This window comes from Myotis brandtii, unplaced genomic scaffold, assembly GCF_000412655.1.
Source record: "Myotis brandtii unplaced genomic scaffold, ASM41265v1 scaffold115, whole genome shotgun sequence".
Lineage (NCBI taxonomy): Eukaryota > Metazoa > Chordata > Mammalia > Chiroptera > Vespertilionidae > Myotis > Myotis brandtii.
Window position 1 is genome coordinate 10,287,289 of NW_005353967.1, and position 24,615 is coordinate 10,311,903.

The following is a 24,615-nucleotide window of genomic DNA, read 5'->3' on the forward strand; positions in this document are numbered from 1 at the left end:
GTTATTTGTACCTAACAAATATGTAATGGATATTTGCTGAGTGAATGAATAAATGATTGAGTAAATTTAATTTTTTTGAGCCCTCTTTCTGTTGGAGACTAGAAACTAAATCTTAATCAATACAGGACTTTTTCCTCTCCTTTCCCCCTAGGTATGTGTCCTCAGTTTCTAGGTCAGCATAATGAAAGGGGGAATGAATATTTGGCGTGGTTGACACCTACTAAGCTGTCTGCATGGTTACTTTACTTTCTTTCTTGTATTGAGTGATTGATTGACAGTACTTTAACTGTCCACTCAATGCTAAGTCAGTGCTATCTTTTGCTGCTCCTTCTGTGCTAAGCATGAGAGAATTGTGAGACCTTGCTTCCTCCTTAGAATATATTCTAGAGATTGGAGGTTGTGGGCTTCCCTGCTATCAAAACCCAAAATCTGATGGAATTTTCTATCCTGTCCATTATTCTCCGATTTAGGTGAATATGTTGCATACTGTTCTCTCAGAGATCCTCCAGATTTCTGCCCAAATCCCAAAGAATCTTTATCTAGTATATGTTGAGCATAGGAGATGGGGAAACCAGAAGCAGGAAAAAAACACTCTTCAATTCTATCATTTATACTCAGAATCCTGGCTTTTGAAAATCAAATGCCAAAATTTAATAATTTCTTTGTTATTTACATACTGCTGTGCCATCCATTCCTTGAGGCAATCAAACATTATCTATTTCTGCCTGAGTGGAGAAGAAGGGTCATGGATAACAAGGTCCTGGAACAGAAAACACACTGGTTAATGTATAAATGGAGGAGGTTTTTTTGCTACAAAGATACAAAGAAAATAAAGAAGTAAGTAATAAGGCAGGAAGAGGCCCAAGAGCTTTAGTAAAGAAGAGAGAAGACTGAAAGAACTCTTTACTCTCTACTAATGAGTGACAGGCTGTGGTTTTGAGCAGCTGCATTTAGTGGATCTGGAACTGATTGACAGCTGTAAGGATTGGCACTGGAGGCTGAAAAATGGCTTTTATTATAGACGTGTTCACTCTCCATGGTAGCTCATAGCCCAATGGGACTTCTCACCTGCCTGGAGGCCAGAAACACAGATCTTTGACTTCCTTTTTAAAAACTTCAAAAGAATTTGCGAAATGCAAATAAGAATAAAAATGTGAACTCAAAGGATATGATTATTTTAAGACTTAAGAGGGGAAAAAAAATCAAATTTTTCATCATAAAACCAGTGTCTCTTCCTTTACCAAAATGAAAATTAGCTGCTGCTGATTTTGGTTTCAAAATATCTTAAATTTTCAAGGCAACCACTCTGGTTCAGGTCCTTGGTACCCCATTCCTTAATTACTGCCCCTTTCTGCCACTTAAGACTCACATTCTAGAGGCCCTGTGCACTCGCCTGGCCTGTGGGGATCAGGCCGAAACCAGCTCTCCGACATCTCCCAAGGAGTCCTGGATTGTGAGAGGGCGCAGGCCATGCCGAGGGACCCCACTGGTGCAGGATCGGGGCCAGGGAGGGATTGTGGGAGGGTTCCAGGGCATGTCTGGCCTGTCTCGCCCAGTCCTGATCGGCCAGACCACAGCAGCGGGCCAGGGAATCGTGGGAGGGTTCCAGGGCATGTCTGGCCTGTCTCGCCCAGTCCTGATTGGCCAGACCCCAGCAGCAAGCTAACCTACTACTTGGAGCGTCTGCCCCCTGGTGGTCAGTGCGCATCATAGCGACTTGTCAAACAGTCAGAGGGACAGTTAGCATATTATATAGAGAGAGATTTTTCTTTTATATATATAGATTTTTCATCTATATATAATTCATATATATAATTTTCCTTCTTTTTAAAGAACTCGTTCTTAGGCCTTACTTGCTTGATATGTTCACTGCAGTATTCCTAGTGCCTTGTGTATCCGTGCTATGTACTGAGTTGTGTCCTCCCAAAATTCTTCTGTTGAAGCTCTAACCCCCAATGAGATAGGGATTTTAGGAGATAATAAAGATTAAATGTGGTCATATTGGAGGGGTGGAGGGGGTGGTCACATAGGATTGCTGGCCTTGTAAGAAAAGGAAGAAAGATCTCTCTGCATGCACAGAGGAAAGGCCGTGTGAGCGCAAAGAGAGAAGGTGGCCATCTGCAAGCCGGGAAGGGAGCCTTCCTCAGAACTCACCATATTTGGCACCCTGATCTTGGATTCCCAGCTTGAAGACAAAAATAAATGTTTGCTGTTTAAGCTACCCCGTCTGTGGTATTTTGTTATTGCAACCTGAGCAGACTAAGAAAGCCTGAAATAATGCTTATTAACTCACTCAATAAATATTTATTGATTGAGGGGGAAATTAGCAGTGCTGTGTTCAGGAACATAATGAAACTTCTCAGGCTAGCAAGGAATGGTCTCTACTGTAGGCTTTGCCGATCATAGTCTCTGTCACCACTGCTTAGTTCTGCCATGGTAGCACAAAGCAGCCATCCACAGTACAGAGGCAAAGGAGCATGGCTGTGTTCCAGTGAAGTTTTACTTACAGAAACAGGCAGCAGCCTGTCTTTGGCCCATAGTCTATCACTTGCCCAGTCCTGACCAATAGCAACTGACCCACCTTATCTCTCCAAGGAATATTTCCTATTCCTTATTGGAAAAACCCTATGTAGTCAGACTGGCAGGTGCCTCATCCACACACTCCATGGTTTCCCCATACTTTCCTCTTAACTCAAATTTCCTTCCCACTTTCACCCTTCATTCCAATTTCTATTCTTCCCTCCAGGTCCAGGAGTTAAGAAAAAGTAAATAAAGCATAATCCATGCCCACAAGGGTCATATAAATGTAATAGAGGAGGATATATGGAGAATAAGCGTGCTTGCTGTAGAAGTATTGTGGAAGGTATCAGAAGAATAGTAGGGGCCTAAAAGAGGGGTGGAACATTTTTACAGAGGGCAGAGTAATAGAAGGAGAGTGATCAGGCGTCAGAGAGGAACCAGGAGACTGAGAGGAGGAGCAAGTCCACAAAGACAGGAAGGGGGAAGGCAAGCGAGAGAGAGAGAGAGAGAGAGAGAGAGAGAGAGAGAGAGAGAGGTGGGGGGGGGGGGAGAGGGAGAGAGAAGCTGCAACATGAAAAGACGAGATGAGATAATTTTATTTATGTAAAATATGTGTGTACCTAGGTTAAAAATAAGAGGAAAAGATAGATCAGTATCTACTGATACAGGTATTCATGATATGTTGATAAGTGAAAAAGTAGCAGCGTGTTTATGTGCACATGTGCTTTTATATTTTGTGTGAGCCAAGATAAGGTATGAAAGGTCTTAACCACTGTTGGCTCAGGGATGGTTGCTTGTGAAAAGTAGGGAGTTAGCAGGCAAGTGGAGATGGTTATTGTGAGTTTAGCTCTAAATAACAGAACCTTGTCTGACAGGAGCAGCAGCCCACACAGACTAAGACAATCATTATACTTAGCAGGAAATTGAGAATCAGAGTGATTGAATAAGGTTAAGGTCACAATAACTTATTTAAGCCACAGGTATGTTTGACTTTACAGCCCAAACTCTGAACCACTTCTCTATACTGCATCCATAAAATTTCATACGGTGGTGGGGGTAGGACAAATGGAGAATCTGTAATCCTGGGTCTGGTATACCTTAACACTTACTAATTACTGCTTGTTACATAGAGATACAGGTGTGCTTAATGTGCTTAGGTATATGTTAGCATTTAGCATTATATAAAAAGAATAATGGAGATTTTGAGTTTTTTCATGTGTTTTCAGTTTCTTCTTACTTTACAAGGTAGTATTTCTGTCAGTTTGAATATGTCACAGAAACAAATGTTATATGCTTTTATAAATATTTTCATTCATTTTAACAAAATATAAAGTCAGTCTCTCTTTTTTCAAGGAAACTAATCTCATGCTGAACTAAGAAAAATTGGTTTTGCTTATGTTTTGCAGACTTTGACTAATGACATGAATACAGATGATGAAAATGAATATGTAGAAGAAAAGGAAAGCTACATCTGTGCAGTGTGTCTGGATGTTTATTTCAACCCATACATGTGTTACCCTTGCCACCACATCTTCTGTGAGCCCTGCTTACGGACTCTTGCCAAAGACAATCCTGCAAGCACTCCCTGCCCACTATGTCGGACAATTATTTCCAGAGTCTTTTTCCAGACAGGTAACTGTTCCCTTTCATTAACATGATTGCCTCTGTATTCTCTTTGTTCCAGATCTTAATGTATTTTATAAACTACTAGAGGCCCGGTGCACGAAATTTGTGCGGGGGGGGGGTGTTGTCCCTCAGCCCAGCCTGCGCCCTCTCACAATCAGGGACCCCTCAGGTAGGGTCCCTAGGCCTGGCTGGCGATCAGGGCCTATCGGGGCTTTCCTTCCCCCTGCTGCCAGCAGTTGGCCCCGCCCCCGCCACTGCCACTGCTTGCCATCTGTGCAGCTCTTCCCCCCCCCACCCCCACCACCGGTCACCTCCCTCTGCAGGCAACAGGTATGGGGTGCAATTGCTTGGCTGGCCCGGGCCTCTCTCTGCGGGATGATTGCTGGCCGTCCCCGCACACCCACCACAGCATCGCTGGCAGGTGGTCTGGGCCTCCCTCTGTGGAGCGATTGATCGTGGGGCCCCCAGATCGATCGCCCTGTAGAGAGGGGCCCCACCAGGGGCCCCACCCACCCGCCACAGCACCACCAGCCAGGTGTCCTGGGCCTCCCTCTGTGGCCACCGGCCGGGTGGCCTGAGCCTCCCTTTTTGGGGCGATCGATCACGGAGCCCCCCCATCGATTGCCCCACAGAGGGTGACCGGGCCTCCCTCTGTGGTGCGATCATGGGGCGATGGCGGGGCCCCCCAACCAATCACATTGCACTCGCCTTGGCAAGCCTGGCACCAGTGGTGTCATAGCGTGGTCATTTGGAAGGTCATCTGGACGGTCGTTCTGCTGTTCCGTCATTCGGTTGATTTGCATATTATGCTTTTATTATAGATCATGAGAAAATTATTGAAAATCATATACAGTGTAGCATAATTTGTTACTCTCCCTCCAGTTTATAAAGCAGTGCTTGCCCAACTCATAGAACTCTGTTAGAATCATAGGTTCATAGGTAAGAATAGTTTCTCACCTTTAATCCCTTACTCTATGCTGAGGTCTTTTCTAGATCATCCTAAGTAGCTATTTTTTAGTCTTTACGTGGACTTCTCCAGTGTCAAGGATATTCCATTAAAACTTGAAGCAGCCCTATTGATTGTTCATTCCTCATATCTGCCTTCCACTATTACTCATTCTTTGGCCCTTGTTATTTTCTCTGGAGTATCAGAGGATATACCTGTAAATGTCTGAGAAAAACTATTATGCCTTCCCCCACACTGCAGATCATCTCAACCTTCTTATTGTTCTTAAGGTCTTTCTTCTTGAATGAGAAGAAAGTAAAATTGGAGCAAGGATTTGTTTATTTTATTATCATACAAAGATGGAATATAAAACAGTATTTAAAACACACTATAGATACAGAAACAAAGAAGTATTAAACAGATTGTCAAACTTCAGTGGGAAGGCAGGGGAGGGTGTGGGGGGCGGGTAAGAGATCAACCAAAGGATTTGTATGCATGCATATAAGCATAACTAATGGACACAGACACTAAGCGGGTGAGGGCATGTGCCGGGGAGGCCAGGGGAAGGTCAATGGGGGGGGGAAGGAGACATATGTACTACTATTTGTAATACTTTAAACAATAAAAAATAAATAAATAATATAAAATAAAACTTACTAATGAAGAGAGAAAAAGCTAATGAATGTGAATCATAGAGAACTGCCAAGAAAAGAGGGAAGAATGATAGAGGTGAGCAGAGCTAATATTTACTGAGTGCTGCACTACAGTGCGCTAAATGTTAAAGGAAAGAATGTCTATCTCCACATTCTTGCCTCAACCACATTTGATGGGGATCACAGTAAGTACAGTAAATTGGAGAAAACACATGGTACATTTTTCTCCCTGAAAAGAAAATCCAAGGACCCACCTGCAAGGGGGAATCAGATTTCGAAGATAAGCTTTGAGTAGCCTAACCCAGCCAGCTGCATGACAACTAGCAAACCTGGTTTTAGGCTTAGTAATCAAATCATGAAGAGAAAATAAAGCTACACCTCTTTGGTCTGCCCAGTGCATGTAGACTGGAGCACAAAATCCCTGAACTGAGCTTGGGCCAACCTGGGGATGAAAGGAGACAAAAGGGCATGTCAAGCATAGTGACTTTACCCAATAGAGAAATGTGATTGGGACATTAAGCTGTCATCAGTCTCACTACGCAAATCAATCTCTCTCTCTCTCTCTCTCTCTCTCTCTCTCTCTCTCTCTCTCTGTCGCACACCCACATTCTTCGTTGTTTCAAGTATTACATATGTCTCCATTTTCCCCCATTGCCTTCTCCCCAGCTCCCAAGCCTTCAACACCCATTGTCTGTGTCCTTGGGTTGTGCATATGAGTTCACTGGTTGATCTCTTACCACCCCCAACCAGCCCCCTAGCCTCCCCTATCTTCCCTCTAAGGTTTGACGGTCTGTTCAATGCTTCTCTGTCTCTGGATCTATTTTTCTTCATCAGTTTATGCTGTTGATTATATTCCGCAAATGAGTGAAATCATGTGATATTTATCTTTCTCTAACTGGCTTATTTTGCTTAACATAATGCTCTCCATGTCCCGCCATGCTATTGCAAATGATAAGTTCTTTTTTACAGCAGCATAGTATTCCATTGTGTAGATGTACTACTGTTTTCTAATCCACTCATCTGCTAATGGGCATTTGGGCTGTTTCCAAATCTTAGCTATTGTAAATTGTGCTACTATGAACATAGGGGTGCATATATCCTTTCTGATTGGTGTTTCTGATTCCTTGGGATATAGTACTAGAAGAGGGATTACTGGGTCGAATGGGAGTTCCATTTTTAATTTTTTGAGAAAACTCCATACTGTCTTCCACAGTGGCTGCACCAGTCTGCATTCCCACCAGCAGTGCACGAGGGTTCCTTTTTCTCTACATCCTCGCCAGCACTTGTCATTTGTTAATGATAGCCATTTTGAAGGGTGTGAGATGGTACCTCACTATTGTTTTGATTTGCATCTCTCAGATTAGTGACTTTGAGCATGTTTTCATATGTCTCTTGGCCTTTTGTATGTCCATTTTCGAAAAGTGTCTGTTTAGTTCCTTTGCCCATTTTTTGATTGGACTGTTTATCTTCCTTTTGTTAAGATGTCTGAATTCCCTATAAACGTTGGAGATTAAACCCTTTTCGGAGATAACATTGGCAAATATGTTCTCCCACGCAGTGGGCTTTCTTGTTGTTTTGTTGATGTTTCTTTTGCTGTGCAGAATGGGCAGATTGCTCTTTCTTTCCTTGGGAAGAACAAGTAAAGGAGGAGACAGTGAAGAAGGCAGTTCCATGAGAGGGCAGGAGCTCACTGGAGGTTCCTCACTCTGGCTTATATTGATGTGGGGAAAGCGGTTCTCTTCTAATACCAGACCCCTTGTTGGGGTCTTTGGAGTGAAAAAAGTGGAGGTACCAATGACATCCCTTTCTCAGTATTATCTCTGGCTATTTGTATGAGAAAGCATTTACTAGAAGCCTGGTTTAATAAGAAGCATTTAGACCATGTACACAGCGATTTAGACAGATGTTGTCTCTGCCTTTCATGATCTCATTTAACACTGATAATTATTTTAAAATTGCTTTCCCTAACATCGTAAAGCAATGATGATTCAAGTGTTCTTTTGATTCATTTATCAAAACAACAAAGCTATAATTTCCTTTATTTTCAAAATCAGTTTTTTCTAAAATAAATCATATTGAGAATACATATTCCACTGGAATAAGTATTTGGTTGTGTACTATAATATAGAAGCTGTCAGTAATAAAGGGACTATTCCTACTTAATTATTTATACCCTACCTCAAAAGAATTTGAGGTGCTTTAAAGATATAATTAATGAAATAGCAGCACCAGGGAATGTATTAATTGAAATGGAATATAAAGACCAGGTGAGAGTGGATGAGCTGATAAATAAGCCATATGGCCCTACATTATAACTACAATTAGATATGAACTACCTGGTTTTAAATAATCTGGCTGCCTAGGGAAAATTAAAAGTATGTACACAATTAAATGATTCTCATGATTCATGAAAAGAAACATAGCATTTCCTAAAGGTGAGCAAAGATTTTTCTGGCACTTTAAAGGGAATTTTTCATGTGATTTCTCCTAGAGGATATATTAGAAAAGCTGATACTGCATTTGTTCTGAGGATTTTTTAAGGACATCACCTATTTGGTATCCTCAGGTTTTGCATCTGCGGATTCAACCAACCATGATCACTCCTGAGCCTCCCATGATTTTACTCTAACTATTCTGTTGCTACATCCCTAACACATTATTATTCCCCCCCCCCCTTTTTTTTAATGTGCTTCTATTTCCATCTTTTAGTCTGCAGTCTTCTTGAGGGCAGGAGATATGTCTTATCCACCGCTGCATCCTCCACGTCTGGCAGAGTATCTGACGTATAAGCTACACAGTAGATGCATGTCCTATGTTGACATAATCAAAGTTGCCTCAAATGTGAATTTGGGAGAATTTCATTTGGCTTGACTTACAAAGAAAATTGACTCTAGTTTCGTCTTCACTGTCTTAAAGAGATCTGACTATATTACCAAAATATTACAACAATTATTTTTTGTGTTCTTGCCATTTTACTCAAATTAATGTTCTAAAATAGTTTGCTTTTGCTTTATTCTAGAACTGAACAATGCCACAAAAACATTTTTCACTAAAGAATATTTGAAAATAAAACAAAGCTTTCAGAAATCCAGCTCTGCAAAGTGGCCCCTACCGAGCTGCAGAAAGAAAGCATTCCATCTTTTTGGAGGTAAGAAAACTAATAATTTTTTTTTTTAAAAAAAGGTCTGCTAGCTTTGTACAAGCTTTCTTTTTAAAGGTGTTTCCTTCCTGCCTTAACAGTGTTACCAGAAACATATTTCTGAATTGATCAATTTTAAATAAGGATTTTGCTGAAAGCTCCAGGTGTACACATGAAGAAAATGGAGACTATGCAATACAAGCAATAATTGGGAGAAACTCATTAAATTTACTTTGCCTTGTGGTCAGTAATGTTTAATTGGGTAGGTAATGAAATGCGTCTCAAAAGTAAGAGATTTGTCTATTTAGGTTTCGTATTTTGCAGTTGTCTCACACGTTAGGACAAGTCGGACGTGGCAGGGCCTTGTCTCAGAGGCGTCTAGTGGACTAGGAAGACCAGCTTCTGTGTTCAGGTCTAACTAGCGGTTTGACCTCAGGGATATCATCGAAACCTCTTCTTTCATTTCTGTCTTCTGATCTGTTAGATGGGAATAATTATATCTGCCCTGTCTAATTAATGGAGTTGTTATAAGGATCAAATGAGCTAATGTGAAAGCACTTTCTAAATTATAACAAATTGCACTACATAGATAGAAGGAATTATCAAAATAAGGGCAAGGCAATCTGTAATACCTTTTCCACCTTTGAGAATTTCTTACTGTTTATACAGTAACAAATGATCATACAATATGAGTTTAAAATATAATTTCACCTTTTATAAAACCATGGTATGTCAGAGAATGATCCATTGTGCAGTTTTAGTACTTGCCCTTGATGATATTATGGGGTCTGGGAGGGAAGGGTTAGATGTGGGATATGGGGAACTATGATCTTCAGGGAACAGGAGGGGCTTTTGTAAAGAAGATGGATAATAGCACAGCAAGGACATCAACCAAAAGGAGAAAGAAACAGAGCCTGCATGCTTGAGGTAAAAAAATAAACTGATTTACAAACTCCCTAAGGTTTGGAGAAAGTAGTTTAAGGATCAAATATAACTTTATACAGTGGTTTGAATGAAGAAAGTAGTTTAAGGCCATTATATAAGCACATGTATTTTAAAGTGATTAGTATCTGTAGAAACTCATTATCCACAGAATTGGGATGAAAATATTTAAAATATATCACATTTTGCCCCAAATATGAAATCAAATCTAAGAAAATCAGTCTTACTTAAGGGATTTTATTCTAAAGAGGAGAGAATTTATAATATGAATTATGTGTTTTAAAATATTCCTTTGTATCCTACCTTCTACCATACACCCAAATTTTAAAAAGAATGAAGCACCTTTGTGATCACCCCATAATTTCCTTCATTTTTGTATTCGTGGGTGCTGATGCTACAATTTAAACAGTTACTTCTTTGTGGTTTCATCTTATTTGTCCTCCACACAGAGCTCAAGTTTTTATGGAGGAGTTCAAAGTTGCTTTATTACACAACCTAACTTAAGCAATAGGTTACTGCTAGGGGCTCAGGGAGAGCCCAGCTGTCAGGCTCAGTCAGAACTGAAAGAGTTAAGCCTTTAACCACTTGGTGCAATGCTATAAGCAAGAGTCTAAAACCGAAGGAAATGCCAAATCCCCCTCCCAACAGCCCCCTCCCTCCGTTCCATTTTCCCCCTGGAACCACACCCTGGTCCAGGGTCAGGTGGATCAGCACAGAGGTGGGGATCATCTCACTGCTGAGGGAGTTCTGATCAAAAGGCACTGGCAGTTTTATGGACCCTGAGGTTTGTAAGGGCTTTTTGTTGTTGTTCTTAGGGGATATTTTTAGTGGGGGTAAGGGGGTAGCAAATGAGAAGGGCTAGGAGTGGAAAAGTACTGGGTACTAACTCAGAGTCAGAAAAAATGTCTTGAAGGTTTCCCCTTCTCGCAAAGAGAGCTCAGCAGAGGTGCCTGGAGAAGCCCTCTGCCACAGCTTCACATGAAGGACCTGGGTAGGAATGAGGTGCTGGGATAGGATGTCAGTATGTGAACGAGCATCACTGGCCAGGGGGCCTGAGACCTTGACTGCAACTCCTTCAGAGACGATATGCCCTGGCCTGGCCGTACACCAAGACTGGTGTGGGAGGGCCCCTCTCCCTGCGAGGCCTGCCAGGTAAAGCCTCTGTAATTGCCACACACAGGATTTTAATCACACACTGGACTCCTCAGTTACCAGGATTACTGTGCCCCTTCTGTATTTCTTTGTTTGCTTTCTGTTCCCTGAATTCTGTGTCTATCATTTCTTTATATAAGTATACATGTGTATACTTAACTTCATTTAATTTTGGTTGTTTTTGAACATTTGCAATGTTAACGTATATATTCTTCTACATATGCGTTGTCACTCAGCATTGTTTCTTGGATTCATCCATTTCAGGAAGTGTAACCACATTCATTTATGTTTACTGCTATACTGTTGTTCCTCCTGTGGATATGGCACCATTTACTAGGCATCCATTCTTCCTGATGATGAGCAGCTGAGCTGTCCAGGTTTTTGTTGTTATAAACAATGCTGCCATAAACATTGTTTCATGTCTCCTGGAGCATAAGAATTCCTCAGAATATATTCCAGTAGAAAACTGCTGGGTCGTAAAAAAAGCACATCTTTAACTTAATTACCTAAACCAAACCGTTTTCCTAAATGACTCTATTGATTTATCACCAGCTTTGTCTACCACATTTGATATTTTCAGTCCTTTAGCTTTTATTGGTCTGATAGGTATAAAATGAGATCTCATCAGCATTTTAATTTCTCTAAATATTAATAGGAATTGAACATACTTTTATATGTATATTGGGCAATTGAGTTTCTTCAGCTGTGATATTCATTTATGAATTTTGTCCATTTTCCTATTGTGTTTTTCTTGTTGATTATTGAGAGTTTTTAAAATATTTTTGGTGACTCCTTTTTCTGTTAATTACATGAATGGCAGCTGTGGTCTTTTCACTTTATAATATCTTCCAATGAATTATAGTTTTTCATCATCTTTCTGGTGTGTATTATCTCCTTAAGAAATTCTTTATCCATTTCCTGAGTGTTTCTTAAATAGATTTAAAGGTCTTTGGAATTGATTTGTGGTGGTGGTGTTTTGTGGGATTAGGGGAAGGGGAGCTGCTGTGTTGTAAGTGGGGATCCAACTGCTTGGGGGATTTTTCTGTTTAATTTTTTTCTAACAACCATTTATTGAAAATAATTTATTTCCCTACTGATCCTCAATGCTAATATGTCATATTTTAAATTTCCATTGTGTGGGTCCATTTCTGAGATACCATTTTGTCTTAATTGCTAAAGTTTTATGTCCTGACATCACCTTTTAAAAACTTGTTTTTCTGTAAGAGAGCCTTGGCTTTTTTCTTTTTGAGTTTTAAAACCAGCTTGTCAGGTTCAATGAAAAACTATGTTGGCTTGAGTGAGGGAGGACCTATTCAATGTATTAGTCAATTGGGGGAAAATGGACACCTTTTAGTAATAGCTTTCCCTATCCACTCACTGGTTTTTCTCCTTTTATTGAGATCCTCTAAATCTTTATATCTTATAGTAAAATCTTATAATTTTCTTTACAAATGTCATACACATTTTTAGGTTAGAGATATTCCTATGTACTTGCTGTGTTGTTGTTCTCCTCGTTTTCTGAACATTGGGTACGGAGGAGAGTTGTGTCAGTCCTGCTTCTTCATTTATGGCATACCATCCTCACTAGACTGCCCCCAATCCTACTTTCCATGAGGTTGGGTTTATTTATCGTCTGTTTGTATTCTTATATAATGTGTATTATTGGTTTTTGTGCATATATTTTTAATTTATGGAAATGGGAGGTTTGGTTTGTTTTTGCTTGAGCCTGCCTTTGTATCCTTTTTAAAGAACAGAGCCACACTGGTATTATACGTGTATAGTTATATTGTGTTTGCAGATTAAATTGTCATCCTGTGAAAGTTTGTGTTTTTAATTTTCTTCCCTTTTTATTGTTTTATTATATTTTAAAATTTTTTTTCTTTTTGGTTTTGTATGAAAGGGAGATTTAAAAGGTTTGATTCCCACCCTGTTTCTCATCTTTTTCACTTAGCACTAGACTTTTAGATCCATCCAGGTGGCTATGTGTACCTCTAATCTGTGGGTTCTAAGTAATGTTCTACTAAGGTGTGTATCTACCTCATTTTTCCTCTCTATTCACTGACTGGAATCCAAAATACCTCCAACTCCCTGCCACTAAAATAACACTAATGATACTGTAGTGTGGACCGTGTGAATATTTATTTGGTGTATAGACTTAGGAGCAGAATGTTTGGGCCATAGAATCCTATATAATAAAAGGGTAATATGCAAATTGACCCTAACGGTGGAACGACTGGGAACGACCGTTCACTGTGACATGTACTGACCACGAGGGGGCAGGTGCTCAATGCAGGAGCTGCCCCCTGGTGGTCAGTGAGCTCCAACAGGGGGAGCTCCACTCAGCCACAAGCCAGGCTAAGGGCTGCGAGCTCTGTGGCAGTGGCAGAAGCCTCTCCCACCTCCTTAGCAGCACTAAAGATGTCCGACTGACGGCTTAGGCCTGCTCCCTCCAGGAGCCTAAGCCGTCAGTCGGACATCCCCCAAGGGCTCCTGGGCTGCCAGAAGGATGCCAGCTTAGGCCTGATCCCCTGGGGAGTGGGCCTAAGCCGGCAGGTGGACATGCCCCGAGGGGTCCCGGGCTGTGAGAGGGCACAGGCCAGGCTGAGGGACCCCCCGAGTGCACGAATTTTTGTGCACTGGGCCTCTAGTATGAATATAATTAACTTCACTACATAGTGCCAAGAGTTCTCCCAAATAACCAGTATAATTAACAGTGTGTGAAGGTCGGGAAAAATTAGAACTATGGAAAATGACAAATTTGGCAGAAAATGGGAATTAAGAACATCATTACTATTTTATTTTGCATTTTTTCTGATCTCTAATAATTTGAAATCCCTTTAAATGCATGTCAGCTTTTCGGATGCCACTTTTGTAACTGCTTTCTTGATCTTCTTTACCCCTTCATCTATGGATGTTCACCTGGGTTGCTTCCATATCTTGGGTGTTGTAAATAATGCTGCAATGAACATAGGAGTGCATATATCTTTTCAAATTAGTGTTCTCATTTTCTTTTGATAAATGCCCAGAAGTGGAATTGTTGGGTCATATCTTATATCTATCTTTAGTTTTTTGAGGACTCTCCATACTGTTTTCCATAGTGGCCGCACCAGTTTTCAGTCAGACCAATAGTGCATAAGGGATTCTATTCCTCCACATCCTCACCAACACATTTATTTGTTCATATTATGATGATAACCATTCTGACTGGTGTTAGGTGGTATGTAATTGTGGTTTTGATTTGCATGATGAGTAGTGATGTTATCTATTTATAGGGTTTAGGGGGCTTTCAACGAAGACAATCATATCTGTAAATAAAGACAATTTTAGTATATTTCAATCTAATATGCATACTTTTGCCTCTTTTTTCTTGCTATACTTTCTAAGCTAGGACTTTTGTTTGATTTTCCATAAAAATAGTGATGGCAGCATCCCTGACTTGAAAAGGAATACTTTTATTTATTATTTAGTAGAACTATTGCTGTGTGTTTTGGAGGTTTTAAGAAAGCTCCATTCATTCCCAGTTTGCTAATAGTTTTTGTTGAATGAATTTTTTTAATTTTTTGAAATAGTTTTAGCATTTCATGGTTATAATCAGTTTTCTAATGTTACAGTGCTGTTGTATTTCTAGAATAAACTCAATGTAATCATTTTTGAGACTTTTACATCTGTATTTATTAGTAAGATTGTCTCTTTTCTTTTTTCATATTCTGCTTTGTCAACATCTTGAGTCAGTTTATATAATTTATCTTTTTGTTAGGAATTTGTTCATATTTTTTGTTTTAAAATTTGTTAAAATTTTTTATAATGTATATTTTAATCTCTCCTCTTATTTATAATTATATTCTCTTTGTAGTTTTATTTACTCGTGCCTTGTTTTTTTCCTGATCTTGCTAGATACTTGTCAATATTATTTTTAAATAACCAATTTTTTAAATTAACTGAATTGTATCTTTTTCTCCTATTTCATAACTTCTGCTCTTCATTAAATCCTTTCTGCTATTCTCTTTGGATTTATTCTGTCCTTTTTATACCCTATTAAGGTGGCATTCTAGATTGTTAATTTTTATCTCTTTACTTTTTAAAAAATTATTATTTAAAACCATATATTTTCCTCAGTAATTTTATACATTACATGTAGTATTTTTATTCTTTATTTCTAATTATTTTTCATAAGAAATTAACTATATTTAATTAGATATTGATTGAATCATCTTCTTTAAAAATGATATAAAATTGGGATCATATTTGAAAACTGGGACTGTGATTTTCATAGTTATACCACACTACTCCACATACCATGCCATGTTAATTGTGTCCCTAAGAGAGCTTCTGTTCAGCTTAGTATTCTAAGGTTGGTAGAAGGAAGTAGTGCATAGGGGGATCTTATAGGAAAGAATAGACATCTCCATAGATGCCTTTGTCTCTACAAAATTAGTGTTCTTTTCACAAAAACAAAACATTTTGACATTTAGATTTTCTAGCCAAAGAAGCTCATATAAACTCTTCCTGAATTCATTCAGCTATTGAGCTCGCTCAGCTCACATGGACTCATTCCTTCTCACCCTACCAAGTAGTGTCTCATATTGATGAGTAAGCAGATGTGTTTTAAATTTTTTCTTCTTAAAATACATATTTATGTATTTCTACATAAAATGTGTAATGTGAAAAGTAATGGAAATACTCTAGGTAAATGTGAGCTAGCCCTTTACATCTCTTCTCAGGTCTAGTTGCATTGACTCTGTGAATCTTAGTTCTTTCCCCTGAAGTGTCTAACATTTCCAGGAATTGCATCTCAGTAACCAGTATCAAGTTGATGTATTTCCAGCCATGTTAGTTGGTTCCCTAAAGAAAAATGACATAAGTATATAAAGATAAATATACCTATAATATTAAAATATTATATATAAAGCAAACAAGCTAGCAGATTTTACTAAGATCTTTTTGTTAAAAAACAAACAAACATGAAAAAGAAAACTTCCATGCTGTTGAATTCTTTTCTAAATATACTCAAGTCAAATAAATGGGGGGAGGGTCATGATTTAATGTTCCATGCACTAAAACATGCGTGCTAAAATGCTGGCGTATGATATATATATTTAGGACAAATCCATCCATTTCTTGTAAAAGCCTAGGGAATTGTTTTTATTTCATCATTAATTTGCCTGAAGGTGTTAGATTGATTCTGCAAGTTTAAACATGCCCAGTATAAATGAAGGAATATCCACATGGAAAAGAAAACAAAACAGTACATGCTCAACCAGAAGGAGTTTGAATATAACCCAGAAATCTGTCTACCCAGAAAGTTTGAGGTAAGTCAGTGAGATTTTTACTAGTTGTACCAGTTAATAATGCGAATTTTTTTCAATAGATGGAGTTACACATATGTTGATATATATGCGATTTGATATGTATGCTGTTTTGTTGTATTGACAGCAAGCTTCAAAACTTCATGTGTCAAATTTGCTGAAGGTGTTAACATCATAGATATTTTTATGCTTAAAAATGTCTAGTTTTGTGCCAAAAAAAGAGCATTTGTGGGAAGTTTTAATTCATTATTTTGAAGAAAAAGTTATCGTATGCTTTGGGAAGCTTATGGTGAACATGCTCCATCTCAAGATACTTGTGAATGCTGGTTTAAATGCTTTAAAAGTGATGATTTCGATGTGAAAGACAAAGAGCGCCCAGGTCAACCGAGAAAGTTTGAAGACCAACAATTACAAGCATTATTGGATGAAGATGAGTGACAAACTCAAAACAACTTGCAGAAAGATTAAATGTTGCTCAGCAAACAATTTCCAATAGTTTACAAGCAATGGGAAAGATTTTAAAGGAAGAAAAATGGGTGCCACATCAACTGAACGAAAGACAAATGGAAAACCGAAAAGTCATCAGTAAAATGTTGCTTCAATGGCACGACAGAAAGTCTTTTTTGCATCCAATTGTGACTAGTGATGAAAAGTGGATTTATTTTGAGAATCCCAAATGCACAAAGTCATGGGTTGATCTAGGTCAACCATCAACATCGACTGCAAGGCCAAATCGCTTCGGAAAGACAATGCTCTGCGTTTGGTGGGATCAGGAAGGTGTGGTGTATTATGAGCTTCTAAAACCAGGTGAAACCATGAATACTGATCACTACTGACAACAAATAATCAATTTGAACCACGCTATGATCATGAAACGACCAGAATGTTCCAGAAGACATGGCAAAGTAATTTTGCTTCATGATAACGCACCATCACTCACTTCAAAACCAGTTAAAGACACGTAAAAAGATCTTGCCTGGGGAAGTATTAACCCACCTGCTGTATTCACCAGACATATCCACAAATTACCTGAAAGATGGAGTAAATGTGTAGCTAGCGATGGACATTACTTTGAATAAAGCACTTTTGATGTTTCTCTTGAAATTATCGTGTTTTCTTTGATTATAAAATCTGCCATTATTAACTGGTACACCTAGTAAATGTACCCTAGACTTGGTGTGTGCTGCATTTTAGCAGAAAGTGCATTAAATCTCCTCTGAAATGAACAATTTTGTTCACAGATAATTTTTTTTTTCATGAGGGAAGAGCTCAGGTTTTGTTTTGGTTTGGTTTGGGAAGCCAAACTGTTCTGTGTATTAGTTTCTGTTGTTTCACACTTATGACCTCGAATGAATCCTAAAGGCCCTGGTCATATCCCAGGCCTCTTAAATCAGAACCTCAGGAGATGAACTCCAAATATGAGCAGGATGTAAAGCTCGGCAAGAGATTCCACTATGCAGGCAAAGTACTAAGATACATTGAGAAGTGGCTGGGACTTGACTAAGTAACAGAAGTGTGGACTCTGGGTGTAAAGGTACAGGTCTCTTATTTGTTCTCTGACTCCAGGCAGTAACCTATCTTAATTACTACAAAGAATGAATGAATCAGATAGAATACAGTGTTATAAGTAAAGGAGATGAATGGTGTTTATGTTACACTGAAATGATGTTAACTCTGGCAGTACAGTGATGGTTTAGTAGTGCATAGCAGTTATCCATTTGGTTTGGGTAGCAAATACAAGTGTAATTGAAACTGCGGTGCAAATATAAGAAATCTGCACAAATTAGAGTTTAGCCAATATGCTGAGAACACCACCTCTCCAAGAAAAATGTCATGGGATTTGGGAGACCACAAAGTGTTTAGCACTTTAATATTAGATCTAAAGCACTAAATCCATCGTCTGTTAAAAAAAAAAAAAAAGTCATACTTAAAAAATCTGTTAAAGAGGGTTATCAAGGAAGTATTGAGAGAGGAAGAGAAGTTCCAGGAAGAGGAAGTCCCAACTTCTCTCCCTTGGGGACATGACAAGTACACTCACAATCTAAGAATATACTTGAAAGTTCCAGGTCTTTTTTGGCAACTGGTGGAGCTACTGCTGTAATTTACATACCAAAGCTTGCCCGCATCTTTCATTTTTACAGTGTACATGAAGTAGACTTATTTATTATTGCTTAAGACAGGTGAATATTAAATGAGATGTATGACCACAAATTCCAACAGTTATTAGAGTATTAATTATCACTAAATTAATAGGATAATATGAAAATATTTACCTGCACCAGCAATATCAGGCTTGTGTTATAATTAAGCAAAACAGTTTAGGATATTTCAAACAAACTTCACAACTATGCTGGCAATGAAGTGGCTTTTATTAGCAAAGTTGTACTCTATGTTCATGTTTTAACTTCTCTAAAATTGTATTGTAGTAATTCAAGGTTTTGTTGAGAAATTTTAGATACTACTGTTTTGTGAACAATTCTATATTGCATTATCACTTAAAATCTATACTGTATTTCTAAAATATTTTATAGGTAGATTGCAAATAATGTAAGGTTATATATAAATTAAAGATTTTATGGTATAATCTGAAAATATATCTGAAAACATTTAGTTTATATCCCATTAATTTTTCTTTATTACTGCATTTAAATATCCTTTTCCTAAAATAGCAAAGAGAGAAAACAATAACATATGGCACAGGGGTGGTTTTTTTGTTTGTTACTTTTTTACTGATCTGAGAAAATGGAAGGCCATAAGGATAATTTCTCAAAATATTCCAAAGAGAATTTAAAAGATGTCTCTTTAAAATGACTAGAAATTTTGAGTTTACTCTGATATATATGTACATATTATGCTTTCAAGTCATTTTATTCTACATTACTTATGTGATAAGATTTACTAAGATTTCACACAGAACAAAAAATAAAGTTACTAGTTTACTTTAAAAGAGGTTATACAAACCCACACCTGAAACCTATATGTTCATGTTGACCAATGTTACCCCAATCAATTTAATAAATATAAAAAGGAGATTATACAAACAACTGGTAACCAAATATGAGGCTTTTCAAGCTGATTTGTCCTGATAACAAGACCAGATATGGACATTACAAGAAAAGCAAACTACTGGCCAATATCCCTGATAAATATAGATCCAAAAATTCTCAACAAAATACTAGCATACCAAATTCAGTGGCTCATTAAAAGGCTCATTCACCCTAATCAAGTCAGATTTTTCTGGGATACATAGATGGTTCAACATGTGCAAATCATTCAGTGTGATAAATCACAATAATGAGAATGATATGATCATCTCAATGACTCAGGAAAAGCACTTGTCAATATTCAACATTTGTTCATGATAAAAACAAAGCAGGTATAGGAGAAACATGCTTCAACATAATGAAGGCCATATATGACAGGTCAACAGCTAATAATACAGGATGGGGCAAAAGTAGGTTCACAGTAATTTGTAGGGAATAAACTGTATTTTGCATACTCACAACTGTAAACCTACTTTTGCCCCACCCTGTATCCTCAGTGATGAATGCTTTTCCTCTAAGATCAGAAATAGGACAAGGGTGCCCACTTGCCACTCTTACTCAACATATATTGGAAGTCCTAACCAGAGTGAGGTCTGAGAAAAAAATAAAAGGCATCAGAATGGGAAAGGAAAAAGTAAAATTGTCTCTATTTATGGAAGCATGTTTTTTTTAATGTAGAAAATCCTAAAAAATCAACCAAAAACAATTTTTTAACTAATCAATATAGCAAAGTTGGAAGATACAAAATGAACATGCAAAAATCAGTAGTGTTTCTATACACTAACAACAAATTTTCTGAAAATACAGAGATAACAAATGCTGGTGAGGATGTGGAAAAAAGGAAACCTGTGTATACTTTTGGTGGGAATGTAAACTGGTACACCCACTAGGGCAGTGATGGCGAACCTATGACACACGTGTCAGAGGGGACTTGCGAACTCATTTTTTTGGTTGACTTTTCTTTGTTAAATGGCATTTAAAAATATAAAATAAATATCAAAAATATAAGTTTTTGTTTTACTATGGTTGCAAATATCAAAAAATTTCTATATGTGACACGGCACCAGAGTTAAGTTAGGGTTTTTCAAAATGCTGACACGCTGAGCTCAAAAGGTTCACCATCACTGCACTAGGGGGAACAGTAAGGAGGTTCCCAAAGCAATTCTACTTCTGGGCATATGTAGCTGAAGGAAACAAAAAAATTATCTTGAAGAAATATCTGTGTTTTCGTGTTCATTACAGCATTATTTACAATAGCCAAGGTATGAAACAACCAAAGTGTCCATTGATGGATAAATGGAACCCTCGTCATTCCTGGTTAGGATGTAAAATGATGCATCCCACTATGAAAACAGTTTGTAGTTTCCTCAAAAAGCTAAACATAAAATCACCATATGATCAACAGGTGTACTCCTGAGGATATGCCCCAAAGAATTGAAAACTGGGAGTCAAGCAAATACTTGTATGCCAATGTTCTTTGCAGCATTACTCACCACAGCCAAAAGATGGAAACAACCCAAATATCTGTAACAAATTAATGGATAAACAAATGTGGTACATATATACAATAGAATATACTCAACCATAAAAAGGAATGAAGTTCTGATACGTGCAGCAATATCAGTGACTCCTGAAAACATTAAGTGAAATAAGCCAGACACAAAAGGATGAATATTGTATGATCCCACTTATATGAGATATCTAGAATAGTCAAATTCATAGAAACGGAGAGTAGATTAGAGGTTACCAGAGACGAGAGAGAGTAGAGAATTGGGCCATTATTCCTTAATGGCTAGAGAGTTTCTCTTCGCGGTAACGAAAAAAAATTTTTTGAAATAGTAATGATTGTGGCACAACTTTGTAAATGTAATTAATGCCGCTGAATTGTATACTGAAATGGTTAAAATGGTAAATTCTGTTATATATTTTACTACAATAAAAATGTTTTTTAATAATGATTTTTCTGCCTGGTTACAGAAACAAAACATTTAAAATTTTTATAATTTAGCCTGATAATTTTATAAACTATATTAAAAATTAAGTGTTATAGAATTATAAATAATCTGCAACATATTTAATTCAATATAAAATTTAATTTTGTAGAATTTATATATATTTGACTCTGCAATCCTAAAGTTATAGGAGATAAAGATGAAATTTAAAATCCATTTTACATTGTTTTCAAGCATATTAACAAAGTAACTCCATACTTACCTGGAATTACAAAAATATCACTCCACCTCTGCTAAGGCCTACTTATATCAATCAACTTTTGGCACCAAAATTCTTATGTAATTGAAGAATACAGAGCAGTATAACACAGTATTTCAACCTTTGTCCCATTGCATGAAGGATAGGACATACCTCCTTTTCAATACTGATGTCAGGGCTCTGAATTATATATAGTGTCCCAAATATTTTTATAATATTCAGTTCCTACTGAAAATGCACTTGAGAGGCTTGATTTGGGACAGTCTCAGATAATATGCTAATTATTCCCTTAAGTACATCCTTTTATATACAGGTACCCTTTCAACAAACACATATTGAATACCCACTATAAGCTCTGTGCAAGTTGCTAAAATTGCAAAAATGAGTATCTCAAGATAGCTGTTGACAGTCTGTCTTTGAAAAAATCAAAATAATGTAGGTTATTTTATGGATTTTGATAGCAAATATAAATTTGGACCATATTCTCTGGGAAAAATAAATCATAGCCTTGTTTTTTCTCAGATATGAGAGAAATTGTGAAATAAATTATTTTTACAATGTAAAATTTATGGAGAGGCAGGAGTACCTGTTTGAGATTCTGGAAGGCCGGTTCTTCTTTAATTCTTCCAATTGCATGGATGCTTGCAGAAGACCCGAGACGAGACTTCTGGGTCAGAGACAAGGACGGTTTATTACTCACAGCAGTAGCCAGAGCAGCAGCATTTGAGATGTGCACCCCTCCTCTTATGGAGTCTTACCAATAGGGCCAGATGCTGTCTACACATGTGGTGGGGTGCATTACCGTGGAGAGCGCTAAGCTTACAAAACTCAAATATTTTCTAACAGGCATTTACTGTGCTGTTCTAAAGCTATAAACCAGACCTTCACAGAGGGATATACTATCTCCCAAGACTATTTATTATAGAAATAATTCTCAAAAACAATACAGAACAAAGGCAGTCAGTACCTCTGCTTGCAAGATATGGAGATATCCATGGAGAGTTGTCACCTCACTGCCAACATGTTTTATGAAGCCAATAAAATCATATACAAACCAGGCAAAAATAGCATAAAACAAATTATAATCTTCCTTACAGAAATAGGCATAAAGATGTCATAAAAATATAGAAAACTGAATTCACTGGTGCATAAAAACCAGTATCACGAGCACATGGAGTTTATCCTAGGTATGAAGGAATAAATGATTAGCATATTATCTGAGACTGTCCTAGATCAAGCATCTCAAATGATAAAATGTTAGAAAATCTATCACTGTGTTCATAACTTTAATAGATCTTTTAAAATGTGTTCAACATTTTTTTTAAAAATCCTATTTGAATTCATCACATTAACAGATTAAATGGGGGAAGTCATATGAACAGCTCATTAGATACAGAGACACTATTTTGACTTGACCAGATAATGAGTATGGATAATATTGGCACAAGAATCCAAATTTCCTGATTGCTTGAAGAGTATGATTTTCACTGCACTATTATGTAGCCAGAAAAGTATGAAGTATGTGTCTTTATTGTGTAATTTACTTTAAAGTAGCATAGTTAATAATAATAGTGAATACTCTTTAAACCATGACAATACCAAACTAATTATTATCAGTTTATCACCGATAGTAGGCTGTAGTTAAATCTGTGTAAAAGTGAATTCCTAGTAAAGAAGCTTCTCCATTAATGCCAATAGAAATCTATTGTTGGAATGATATATTAAAATATCTACTTATTGCCCCAGGCAGGTGGTTCAGTTGGTTGAAGCATCATCCCATACACCAAAAAGGTTTGCAGGGTTGATTCCTAGTCAGGGCACATCATTTAAGTAGATATATAATTAGAAATTTATAAAAAATTAAAGCACATTTTATTTTAGCTTTCCTAATTTTATTTAATTAATTAGCTAATTTAGCTTTGCTAATTTTATTGTCCCTACCCTTAAAACCCTTAACTAAAAGAGACTTAGTTACTTACCACTGAAAAAACTGTCAGGGATAGGAAAACCACTCAGTGAAATTTCAGTATGCTCAGTTCATGGTACCTGTGGTCATAATGCAGCATCCTTTCTGATCACATACCTGAATTTAATGAACTTTAAAATAACATGTTCATACGTCTTCTAGGTTTCCACAGACGTGCAGCTCCAGTTACAAGAAGGCAGTTCCCACACGGTGCACACAGAATGGATTACCTGCACTTTGAGGATGATAGCCGCGGTTGGTGGTTTGACATGGATATGGTGATCATCTATATTTATTCAGTGAATTGGATCATTGGATTCATCGTTTTCTGCTTTCTTTGCTATTTTTTCTTTCCGTTTTAGGAATTTTCACATCTTACCACAATTGAACAATCACAGATGATGTAGACAACAATTACTTAAACATTTTTTAAGTGTGCTTTGAAATTTTATAATGTTGTATTATATAAAATGTGAGTGTTTATAGGAAGTCTGAGGTGTGCTTTGAAATTTTATAATGTATTATATAAAATGTGAGTGTTTATAGGAAGTCTGAGAATAAGTAACTTATTAATGTTTCTCATGTAACAAACTAAACTTTTATCTGTCTAGCTCTTAGCAACAATGCACTATGAATGTAATAGTTCTTCATTTAGGGTTTGTGGGCTCTAATTTTACAGTGTCTCTTTTATACTTATCTTCATTGTAAAGACTGAGGTTTTCCTCCACTTATAACTGGTAAAAATACAAAATGAAATGATAATGTGGATAGATATCAGAAAAAATATTTAGTCATTCACCACTTATTCCCAGGAATATTATATGCATTACAAATAAACCATAGTCTCTGGAACTAAATCTAACAGGGTATATTCCGTTTTGGTTTCCAGTCATCCCAAATAAAGTCCCTTTCTATTACCGAGAAAGCTGACTATCCCTTTTTTACAGACCGAAGAGTAGCTTTAGTGCAACATTTTAAATTATTATAAGAAGAGAATAGTAAATATTAAAAGAGACTAATTCTCACCAATAGAAATTTGGAGATATATATATTAACACTTTTTGAATGACAAGATTACTCACCCAAAGAAATTTTAAAATTTTCTGACTG

At 37.3% G+C, this 24,615-nt stretch overlaps 1 protein-coding gene across 2 annotated transcripts in view; it reads left to right on the forward strand.

Annotated features, from left to right (window-relative positions):
- The window catches only part of RNF180 (ring finger protein 180), a 119,148-nt gene extending 95,153 nt beyond the window's left edge, over positions 1–23,995 (forward strand). For both annotated transcript variants that reach the window (XM_014548951.1, XM_005857928.2), the window contains exons 5-7: positions 3,927–4,152; positions 8,765–8,893; positions 23,668–23,995. In XM_014548951.1, the coding sequence (XP_014404437.1) occupies positions 3,927–4,152; positions 8,765–8,893; positions 23,668–23,867 (555 nt within the window). In that variant the 3' untranslated portion in view covers positions 23,868–23,995. The remainder of the gene's footprint in view (positions 1–3,926; positions 4,153–8,764; positions 8,894–23,667) is intronic.
- Positions 23,996–24,615: the final 620 nt, after the last annotated feature.